The sequence below is a fragment of the Mustela nigripes genome, chromosome 7, assembly GCF_022355385.1.
Source record: "Mustela nigripes isolate SB6536 chromosome 7, MUSNIG.SB6536, whole genome shotgun sequence".
Taxonomy (NCBI): domain Eukaryota; kingdom Metazoa; phylum Chordata; class Mammalia; order Carnivora; family Mustelidae; genus Mustela; species Mustela nigripes.
Genome location: NC_081563.1, coordinates 126,130,702 through 126,142,323, shown reverse-complemented (window position 1 = coordinate 126,142,323; position 11,622 = coordinate 126,130,702). Strand labels below are relative to the sequence as shown.

The window sequence follows — 11,622 nt, the reverse complement described above, 5'->3', positions numbered from 1 at the left end:
GGGACTTGATCCCAGGACGCTGGGATCATGACCTGAGCCGAAGGCAACTGCTTAACCAACTGAGCCACCCAGGTGTTCCTCTCATTACTAATTTTCATCTGCATGTGGTAGATGGGTGTTTGGTGGGGTAACCTGCATGTCTTTTGGTTGATTTAAAGTATTGCATGGAGCACTGGGTGTGGTTGCGTAAATAATGAATCTTGGAACACTGAAAAAATAAAAAAAATAAAGTAGGTGGTGGAAAATTCCAGTTAAAACTCCACAATGATATTGGGAATGCAAGCTGGTGCAGCCACTCTCGAAAACAGCATGGAGGTTCCTCAAAATGTTGAAAATAGAACTGCCCTATGACCCAGCAATTGCACTACTGGGTATTTACCCTAAAGATACAAACGTAGTGATCCAAAGGGGCACGTGAACCCGAATGTTTATAGCAGCAATGTCCACAATAGCCAAACTATGGAAAGAACCTAGATGTCCATCAACAGATGAATGGATCAAGAAGATGTGGTATATATACACAATGGAATACTATGCAGCCATCAAAAGAAATGAAATCTTGCCATTTGCGACAACATGGATGGAACTAGAGTGTATCATGCTTAGTGAAATAAGTCAAGCGGAGAAAGACAACTATCATATGATCTCCCTGATATGAGGAAGTGGTGATGCAACATGGGGGCTTAAGTGGGTAGGAGAAGAATCAATGAAACAAGATGGCATTGGGAGGGAGACAAACCATAAGTGACTCTTAATCTCACAAAACAAACTGAGGGTTGCTGGGGGGAGGGGGTTTGGGAGAAGGGGGGTGGGGTTATGGACACTGGGGAGGGTATGTGCTTTGGTGAGTGCTGTGAAGTGTGTAAACCTGGTGATTCACAGACCTGTACCCCTGGGGATAAAAATATATGTTTATAAAAAATAAAAAATTATATTAAAAACAAAAAACAAACAAACAAAAAACTCCACAATGATAAAATCTGGGCTTATTTATACCCATTTGCTACTTCCTAAATAGTACTTTTTTTCTTTTTCCCCCCTCTGCACTTGGAAATATCTACATTTCTGCCCTACATGTGTTTCCTTCTCAGGTTTTATTTTTTCCCTTAGGTTTTGGCGTCCATCCATCATTGTGTATAGGAAGTAGAAAAACTATAAACTCTGTGTTTGCCTCATCCAATTACACGTGTTTTTATACACTTCTTATGATAGCTGGCCTTTGGAACCACCATTTTGTTATCTCAGTTGTACTTGTGGTACCGCGTAGATGTTTTTGGTTATTGAGCAAATAATGATAGACCCAGATTTTTGTGGTGGGGAGAATAACATAACTCAAAAGCCTTCACCCAACTCGTTCTTTTACTGTTGGTGCCCAGCAACCTGTCTCGGGCACGTCTTTCATTTTCTCACCAAGATAACAGTACCCTCTTTAGTCAAAAATTCTTAATCTTGACTTTAGTTATTCATATCCGTACTTCTTCTTCTTCTTTTTTTTTTTTAAAGAGGGTGGAAGAGCACGAGTTGAGGGTGGACAGAAGAAGAGAGAGAGTTCTAGGCAGGCTCCATGCTCAGCACAGCGCTGGCTTAGGGCTTGACCTCACAACATTGAGATCGTGAGCTGAGCTGAGATCAGGAGTTGGATGCTTAACTAACTGAGCCACCCAGGTGCCCCCATATACCTTGTTTTTACTTGTCTGGATTTTCCAGGATTTGGCTAGGAGAGGAAGCAATCAGGCTGTGGGAATATGTTATTTTATCCCTGAAAGTTTGTTTATTTCCAGGATACCCAGCCCTGTGACTCACAACAGGAAAATCTCAGAACTTCCATTTATGTTAACCAGGCAGGTTAGCCTAGTCCCTATTATTTCAGGGTTCATGGCATGTCTCCAGCAGCTGATTTGGTTTAAGAATAATTTATAATTCCCAGGTCTTCACCAAAGTTGGAATATGCCAGAAATTGGGCTTCACTTGTTCAGAATAAACCCTGCTTTGATGATAGTCAAATCTTGAAGTAATCAGAGCTTTTGCAGAAAATGGTCTCAATTTAATTTTCCTATTCTCAAGATTGAAAAAAGATAGGCTTGCCTGTCTAGGTACAGGGTCTCACTGGTTTATAATGTCTCTGATGTTGGCCCTAGTACCAATAGTCCAGGACACATTCACAAGTGAGGGATTGGACTTGGTCAGTAAGATAGACAGGGAAGGTATGACTGAAAGGGATGCTTGAATAAATTCAGAGATGAAACGATTAGGCTGTGTGTCCTACAGGTGGGAAGGTCATGGCCATGGTGAACCTTGTAGCATTATATTCAGACTTGGCAACTCGTATTTGGGTGATTATTCTCTTGGTAGCTAAAACCCAGTCATTGGATTGAAATGGAGGCTTTACAGAATCCTGCCCTGAAACCATTAGTACTGATCAGAAGTTCTTGATGTGGAGAAAGGGGAACCCTATTACACTGTTGGTGGGAATGCAAGTTGGTGCAGCCACGTTGGAGAACAGTGTGGAGATTCCTCAAGAAATTAAAAATAGATCTTCCCTATGACCCTGCAATTGCACTACTGGGTATTTACCCCAAAGATACAGATGTTCTCGTAACATCCTTATTTGAACATCTCTACTTGAAAGATAATCTTTTTTAAAAAATTTATTTTATTTAAATTCAATTAATTAACCTATAGTATATTACTAGTTTCAAAAGTAGATTTCAGTGATTCATCAGTTGCATATAACATCCAGTGCTCATTACATCCATGTGCCCTCCTTAATGTCCATCTCCCAGTTTCCCCATCCCCCCACCAACCTCCTCTCCAGCCACCCTCAGTTTGTTTTCTATAATTAAGAGTCTCTCATGGTTTGTCTCTTTTATATTTCCCTCCCTTCTCATATCATCCTCTGTTTTCTTTCTTAAATTCCACATATGAGTGAAATCATATGATAATTGCCTTTCTCTGACTTATTTTGCTTAGCATAATATTGCTGATGAATTGATTTCATTTAACCAAATTAACTCTTTTAGTTACATGAAAGATTCGGCACTATTATCTTCTACTGGTAGGCAGAGAGTTATGCAGAAGTACTGGTAGGCAGAGAAGTTATGCAAAATGTACACTGAAGGCTGACTACATATGGAGAACGATCGATGATTATGAGAGTTGGTTAACATTTCTGAATTATTAAGTCTGACAGCATAATCCTGCTTTCTGTTATTTAGTCTATTGATACCAGATGCTTAATGCACAGTAAAATATGACAGTGTAATAGAAGTTAAGGCTGTTCTGCAAAATAAAGAAAATTACTGTGTGGGATAGGAAATGAAGCAAGCAGAAGCTGAAAGTTAGAATTGGTTTTAAACAAAAGGGTGGCTGTATGTCTGAAATGTATTAAACTTCAAAAATTATTGTACCTTAAAAAAAAGAAATGGAGGGTAGTTTTTCCAGAAAGACTGAGAACAGCCAAGTCAAATTTCAAAGACTGAGGTACTAAACAATGTTTAAATAACTACTTATTAATAGGGACCAATTTAGAAGGCTAGTTAAACTAACTGGGGCTCCTGACTTGGTGGGCATGAATCAGGACACATCACAAAGAAACATTTGTTATGAGTACAAGGACATGTCATGTGAATGTGAGGTTCACTTATCAGTTTGGATTCAAGGGCAAGGAGCACGGGTTTAGCACCTTGGTTCTATGAACTAGCTCAACCTGAGAAGGGAGGTGATATGAACCCATTCAGATTTAGCTTGTCATGCCTGAAACGTTATGTGCACATATGAGGAATGGTTCAGGGGTGAGGAGGCGATGCGACCAGTTGAGATTCAACTCTGGTTAAGACAGGGGAAGAGACTTTCAGACAGCAGGGAGGGCTGACACAAAGTTGCTTTTATTTTAATGGTCATACAGTCAATTCTCAGCAAAGAGAGAACTCACGTCCGGAAAATGGCAAACAGCTGGAAGTTTCCAGGATTATGGAAATATTACAAAGATTTAAAAATTGGCTTGAATTTTCTTAAAACAATGTTTCAGAATGGTGCATCAACTCTAACCTTTTGGCCTTTTTTCCCTGTTCAAGCAAAAACAAACAAACAAACACACAAACAAAAAACAGATCTATGTTAATAGATTTTGGAAAGTTTCCCTGGATTAATTTAAGTCATTATTTATCCCAGGGGAAGTGCTGAGATGCCATATCTTTCAATGTCCCTCCTGTTCCACTGATGGATCTTCTATTCTTTCGTTCCCTTAAAACTTAGTCATTTCTACGATGTGCCAGGCATTGCAAAAATGCACTAGGGATATTAGATAAATAAAGCAAAATTTCTGTTTTTGAGTTATTCCCAAGGTCACTTTTCATTTTACTCTCCTGGAAATCAGCCATACAAAAGCCTTGTTAGCCTCCAAGGACCTTCTTCTAGTTCAGTGACTGGGAAATGGCCAAAGTGTGAGCTGAGAGCTTAGTCGTATAAAACAGCATACTGCTAATGGAGATTTCACAAGTCTGGGATTAAAAGGGTTGGGTTTGGGTGAACTTGTGTATGTAAAATGGTCAAGCCCTGGGTGACTATCAGATCTGGTTAGAAACCTTGCAACATCGTATAATGTGAACTTGGGCCAGGTAGTTACCTCCAGTGGACTTGGTTTCTTCATCTGCCCACTTTAATGATAAAAATATCCCTTAGAGTGATTTAAATTGTAAATTATACCAATATATGTCAATTGCTTAGTGCAGCACCTGGCACATGGTAATTATTTGATAAGTGGTGACTACTATTTTTTCTCTGGAATTTGATTCCCCAACTGGAAAATGATAAATGATCCTGAGATCCAACTCAACTATTAAGCCTTTTGTTGAGGACATTCCTCCCTCTTCCCATCCCAAACAAGGAATCTTAGTATCTCAGAGCCTTTCCCTTTCCTCTCCCCCAAGGACCAAGGACAAGCTGGGATTCCTTACGTTATTTTGTACTCTTTGACACAGGCTATGTCACATTCTATTTTAAGCTTGTAGTTATTAAGGTTGCCATTACATCCGGAGAAGATAAAACTTTCGCATCTTTCGGAGCTTTGGTTGTAGAAATATCTGAAGTGAATTTCAAAGCAGCTGCCAACTTCCATATCCATTTTGCAGGGATCTGCATGAGAGGTTCCCGTTGAGTTAGGGAGAATTAGTTAGAATTCAGCCAGAGATCTTGCTTTACAGGACCCTTAAAGATGCCTCACATTAGTTTGGAAATGGGTGGTAAGTGGTTGAGTGGCTTGACCAAGGGCATGCATTTGCTATGTGGCCATGCCAGAATTTGGGGTGTCTGACTCACAGTGTAGACTATGCCACCTCTTGTGCTCCAGAAGCAATGAGCCTGTACACATAACCCATGGAAGAAAGCTTCATTATCCTTCACATCTACATTGTGAGCTTCTGTAAATAAGGACCACGGGTTCAAGTGTTCTCTTTGCACCCAGATCCCAGATATTGAAAATGCCTCAGTTTGCTCAGTTTCCAATCCCCGTTTACTCTCCTCTCAGTACGTATTCTTAAATGGTCTGGGATCTTCGAAATTTGTCAGGAAACCCCTAGTTCAAAATACTTCTTGTTCTTTGGAATGCCTACAAAAGACACCCCCATCTGGAAAGGACTGATTTGCATCATAGTTTGCTTTTTCTTATCAGACATCCACAAGAGCCCTAGAGTAAGTAATGCCCATAGTCAAAGGACTAAGAGTCTATGGGTATTAGCCTAAAAGGAGGACCTTCCTGGACCACCTGGATATCACTTTTTTTTTTTTTGACACTTTCTCCCTCATTCATAATTGGTCTTTGCATTTATTTTTGGCTTTAAGTTCATACCTTTGAGGTCTCCACATATCATTTCAGCAAGTCTAGCAACACCACCCATTAATGGGGTAGTCAGCAAGAAGAAGATGAAGAGCCCTAGGAGAAATCCCAACTCAGCAGGCTTCATGATGCAGCAAGCAGGAGGTAGGAGAGTCTGGTATCAACTGATGTTATATTTTGGGCTTGATACTTGAGATGGCTGTGCCCACTCACCCCAAGGGCCAGGACTGGGCATTACTAGGCATTGAGTTGAACAATGAATGCTTGAGTACCCAGCCATGAAGCTGAAGGTCCCAGGCCAGTTAAACTCTTGACAGTGAGTCCCATGTTCATCTAGGAACCATAGAAATGAAAGGATCAGAACTTCTAACATAAGTTTAATGATGGAGGATAGAATGATTAAAGAATTAAAAAAGAATTGCTTCCTTTCCTCTCTTCAACCTTCCATAACAAGGAAGACACTGATCCTGGTGAAACAGGAAGACTGTAATAAGAACAATAGTAGTAATGATGGTAACTAACCTCTATGGTAATTCCTTCATGCTAAGCACTATTATTTATCCATCTGCATAAAATCTTTGAATTTCAAAAAAAAAAAAAAACCCACATGTACGAGTTAGGTGCAACTTTCACCATCACAGATGAAGAAATTGAGGTTGAGGTTAAGTTTTACATTCAAGGGGTGCCTGAGTGGCTCAGTGGGTTAAAGCCTCTGCCTTCAGCTCAGGTCATGGTCTCAGGGTCCTGGGATCGAGCCCTGCATTGGGCTCTCTGCTTGGCGGGGAGCCTGCTTCCTCCTCTCTCTCTGCCTGCCTCTCTGCCTACTTGTGCTCTCTATGTGTCAAATAAATAAATAAAATCTTAAAAAAAAGTTTTACGTGCAAGGTCATCCATCTATTATGTAGTGGAATCAAGATTTGAACTCACTATACTATATTGCCTAGAATATGGGACAACTTAGTTTTGATTTATTGTAAAACTTTTGAAATTTTGGCTTTCACATTTAAACTCTTAAACTACCTGAAGTTGATTATTTTTGGTCAAGTATGAAATAATCGTCCGATTGAATTTTTCAATGGCTTCAGACTCATTTATTGATAAGTTCTTTTTTTATCTATATAATATCTATGTCATACATTTTATCTATATAATATCTATATAATAACTTTTCTTATACATTTGGGATTATTTCTTTTCTTTTTTTTGGTTTCTAATTTAATTTAATTCAATTTTTTTTGTGTGTGTTTTCCAAAATTCATTGTTTATGCACCACACCCAGTGCTCCATGCAATACGTGCCCTCCTTAATACCCACCATGAGGTTCACCCAACCACCCTCCCTCCTCCCCTCCAAAACCCTCAGTTTGTTTCTCAGAGTTCACAGTCTCTCATGGCTTGTCTCCCCCTCTGATTTCCTCCAACTCACTTCTCCTCTCCATCTCCCATTGTCCTCCGTGTTATTCCTTATGCTCCACAAGTAAGTGAACCCATATGATAATTGATTTTCTCTGCTTGACTTATTTCTGAGATCTGTGTTTCACTCTACTATATATTCCTGCTCCAAAGCCATTCTTAATTACTTGAATTTTATATTATCTTAGGATTTTGCATATTCACATACATTTCAGGGTCAGTTTGTCAAGTTCTTCAAAAGGCCCATCTTGGATATTGATTTTAGTTGAATTAGATTTACAGGTCAATTTGGGGAGAATGACGTCTTTACAATATTATCTTAGGTATATACAATAGTTTCCCATCTGTATTGGTTTTCTTTTCTTTTCTTTTTTAAGATTTTATTTATTTATTTGGCAGACAGAGATCACAAATAGACAGAGAGGCAAGTGGGGGGTGGGGAGGGTGAGGGTGGAGCAGGCTTCCCGCAGAGCAGAGATCCTGATGTGGGGCTCCATCCCAGGACCCTGGGATCATGACCTGAGCTGAAGGCAGAGGCTTTAGTCCACTGAGCCAACCAGGTGCTCCTGTATTGGTTTTCTTAATATCTTCCAAGAAAGGCTTACAATATTTATATTTCTCAAACAGGTCTTGTAATCTTATTTATATTTTTGGTATTATTGTAAGTGATATCTTTGAACATTATATTTCTATTTGTTTCTGATATATGGAAATATGATTTAAGTTATTTATTAATCTTATGTCTAGCATAAGCAATGAGTAGTGATGTTGAACACCTTTTTATGTATTCGTTCGCTATCCATCCGTCCCGTAGAAAATGGTCCATCCAGGTCCTTTGCTCATTTAAAAATCAGAGTATTTGGCTTTTTTCACTTTCAATGAATTGTATGAGTTCCTTACAAATTTTGGACATTAACTCCTTACCAGATATGTGGTTTGCAAATATATTCTCTCAATCCATAGATAGTTTTTTCATTTTGTTGATTGCTTCCTTTGTTTGCAGAAGCTTTTTTATTTGATGTAGTCTTACTTGTTTATGCTTGCTTTTGCTGCTTGTGCTCTTAATGTCTCATCCAAAATATCAATGCCAAAGACTATTACCAAGGAGCTTTTTCCTTATGCTTCTCTTCTATGAGATTTACAGTGTCAGGTCTTACGTTTAAGTCCATATCCATTTCAAATTAATTTTCATGAGTGGTGTAAGATAGAGGTCCAGTTTCATTATTTTGCATGTGGATATGTGGTTTCCCCAGCATCATTTATTGAAGAGACTATCCGTTTCCCATTGTGTAGTCTTGGTTCCCTTGTCAGGTATTAGTTGACCTTATACATATGGGTCTTTTTTTTTTTTTTTAAGTATTTTTTTTTTAAATTTTTTTTATTTTTTAAGATTTTATTTATTTATTTGACAGAGAGAAATCACAAGTAGATGGAGAGGCAGGCAGAGAGAGAGAAAGAGAGAGGGAAGCAGGCTTCCTGCCGAGCAGAGAGCCCGATGCGGGACTCGATCCCAGGACCCTGAGATCATGACCTGAGCCGAAGGCAGCGGCTTAACCCACTGAGCCACCCAGGCGCCCCTATTTTTAGGCTTTTGGTTCAGTTTCATTGGTCTATGGGTCTGTTTTCATGCAAGTACAATAATGTTTTGATTACTGTAGCTTTTTCCCCCAATTAATTAACATATAGTGTATTATTAGTTTCAGGGTAGAGTTTAGTGATTCATCAGTTGCATAAACACCCAGCACTCACTGCACCACGTGCCCTCCTTAATGCCCATCCCCCTGTAGCTCCTTCCCCACCTCCCTTCCAGCAACCCCGTTTGTTTCCTAGAGTTAAGAGTCTCTTATGGATTCCTGGTCCATATATACAATGGAATATTACTCAGCCATCAGGAAGCGTGAATACCCACCATTTGCCTCGACATAGGTGAACTGGACAGGATTATGTTAAGTGAAATAAGCATATTTCTCAAGCAGAGAAAGACAATTATCATATGGTTTCACTTATTAGGAGAAGGAAGGGAAGAATGAAGAGGGGGAAATGAGAGGGGGAGATAAACCATGGGAGACTGTGGACTATGGGAAAAAAACTGAGGGTTTCAGAGGGGAGCGGGGTGGGAGGATGGGTGAGCCTGGTGATGGGTATTAAGGAGGGCTTGTATTGCATGGAGCACTGGGTGTTATATGCTAACAACGAATAATGGAACACTACATCAAAAACAAATGACATACTGTATGTTGACTAACATAACATAATAAAATAAGAAAAAAATAAATGTGGTTTGAAATAAGAAAATGTGATACCTCCAGCTTTGTTTATTTTTCTCAAGGTGCTTTGGTTATTTGGGGTCTTTTTGGTCCACAAAAATTTTAGGATTTTTTTTTTTCTATTTCTGTGAAATATGTCATTGGAATTTAATAAGGGTTGTATGGAATCTATAGCTTGCTTTGGGTAGTAGAAGGGAAAACCACACTCCTCTGTGTGCCCTTTACTCTCTCGACTCTACAATAACAGAACAGCTTCACTTCTGAGATTAGATGTGTGTGTGTGTGTGTGTTTCCATACCTCAAGCAATTCTTTTTTTTTTTTTAAAGATTTATTTTTTTATTTATTTGGCAGAGAAATCACAAGTAGGCAGAGAGGCAGGCAGAGAGAGAGAGAGATAGGGAAGCAGGCTCCCTGCTGAGCAGAGAGCCCCATGTGGGGCTCCATCCCAGGACCCTGGGACCATGACCTGAACTGAAGAGAGAGGCTTAACCCACTGAGCCACCCAATGCCCATATCAAGCAATTCCGCAACACCACTGGGTGCCTTACAATTTAACTGAATTCTGACACTATTTACAGGGAAATACCATCAGATCCTACATATTTAGTGCTCAGGCTCACAAGACTGCACCCCCTTTACCCACATCAGATACTAATGGCAAGTCTAGGTGGTTAACTAGACTTCTGACCAACCAGCTATAGGTTGGGGACTCCCATGACCCTTTCCTTGGGTGGGAGTAATTTGTTACAGCAGTTCACGGACTTCAGGAACAGTTTATTTACTGTGTTACTGATTGGTTATAAAAGGATGTAACAGATTTCATGGAGCTTGAAACCTGTACAATTTAGGGAATCTTATTTTAGAGAAACACTGCAGTGCAATAATGCAGAAAACTATGGATACAAAGTTAGGTATGTAAGTTGAAATTTATTTGGAAGGAAAAAGGAAATTATAGGGTACCTGGGTGACTCAGTCTGTTAAGCATCTGCCTTTGGCTCAGGTCATGATCCCAGAGTCCCTGGACTGAGTCCCACATTGGGCTCCCTGCTCATTGGGGAGCTCTTCTCCCTCTCCCTCTGCCACTCTCCTTGCTCCTTCTCTCTCTCTCTCTCACTCTATCTTTCTCAAATAAATAAATAAAATCTTAAAAAAAGAAATTATAACAAATCACAAGCTTACAAAAGCTTATGAATACATCAAACATCATGAATCCTAGAAAAATAACGTTTCATTACTATTATTTAAGATATTTTAAAAATACCATTTTCCTATATTTTCTGGCTGATTATTCTCTGATCACCTCTTCTCGTGACGGTGATTTTTTATTTTTTTAAAAAAGATTTTATTTATTTGACAGAGACAGCAAGAGAAGGAATACAAACAGGGGGAGTGGGGGAGAGAGAAGCAAGCTTCCAGCCCAGCAGGGAGCCCAATGTAAGGCTCAACCCCAGGACCCCAGGACTATGACGTTAGCTGAAGGCAGATGCCCAATGACTGAGCCACCCGGGCGACGCTATATCTTGTTTCTAGAGAGAGAACAGAAAGATCATTCAGTCTTTGCTCTAGCATGGCTGATAAAAATCTTAAAGTTATAGTCCTGGAGAACTAATGCACAGCCCAGTGATTATAGTCAACAATGCCATATTATAATCGTCAAAGTTGCTAAGAGACTAGATTGTAATCATTCTTACCACAAAAAAGAAATAACAATTATGTGTCTTCATAGAGGTGCTAGCTAATGCTATAGTAATCATATTGCAATATATAAATGTATCAAAACACAATGTAAACCTTAAACTTGCACAATGTCATATCTCAGTTATATTTCAATTAAAAAATTAAGTTGTTGATATTGGGAAAGATCCTTTCTAGATTTATAACATTGGTAATGCCACATCTATAGCTTTCTTCATAGTTTCTGGCTCCTGTGGTGCTGCATGCCTGGGACAAGCCCTTGGGGAATCCTAGCTCTTTGGTCTTGATCTAATGGAACCTCACTGCAGCCTAATAGTCACTGATCCAGTTCCACCAGGTCCTCAGCGCCCTCACTCTGCCCTGTCTTGGGTTCATAATGTGGCCATGAAACATTGAACCCTGGCTCCAAGCATG

At 39.5% G+C, this 11,622-nt stretch overlaps 1 protein-coding gene across 1 annotated transcript; it reads right to left on the bottom strand.

The window, feature by feature from the left end:
- Nucleotides 1-4,951: 4,951 nt before the first annotated feature.
- On the bottom strand, nt 4,952-5,960 carry SPINT4 (serine peptidase inhibitor, Kunitz type 4). The gene is made up of 2 exons (XM_059407703.1): nt 5,846-5,960; nt 4,952-5,133 (listed from the first exon to the last, which is right to left on the bottom strand). Exons 1-2 carry the CDS (start codon nt 5,958-5,960, stop codon nt 4,952-4,954), a joined length of 297 nt encoding a protein of 98 aa, XP_059263686.1.
- Nucleotides 5,961-11,622: the final 5,662 nt, after the last annotated feature.

What these genes read in the sequence shown, in the direction of transcription:
- SPINT4 (XM_059407703.1), bottom strand. Translation starts at nt 5,960, where the DNA reads ATGAAGCCTGCTGAGTTGGGATTTCTCCTAGGGCTCTTCATCTTCTTC. An exon ending in GATATGTGGAGACCTCAAAG is followed by an intron (nt 5,134 to 5,845) that starts GTATGAACTTAA and finishes CCTCTCATGCAG; the next exon opens with ATCCCTGCAAAATGGATATG.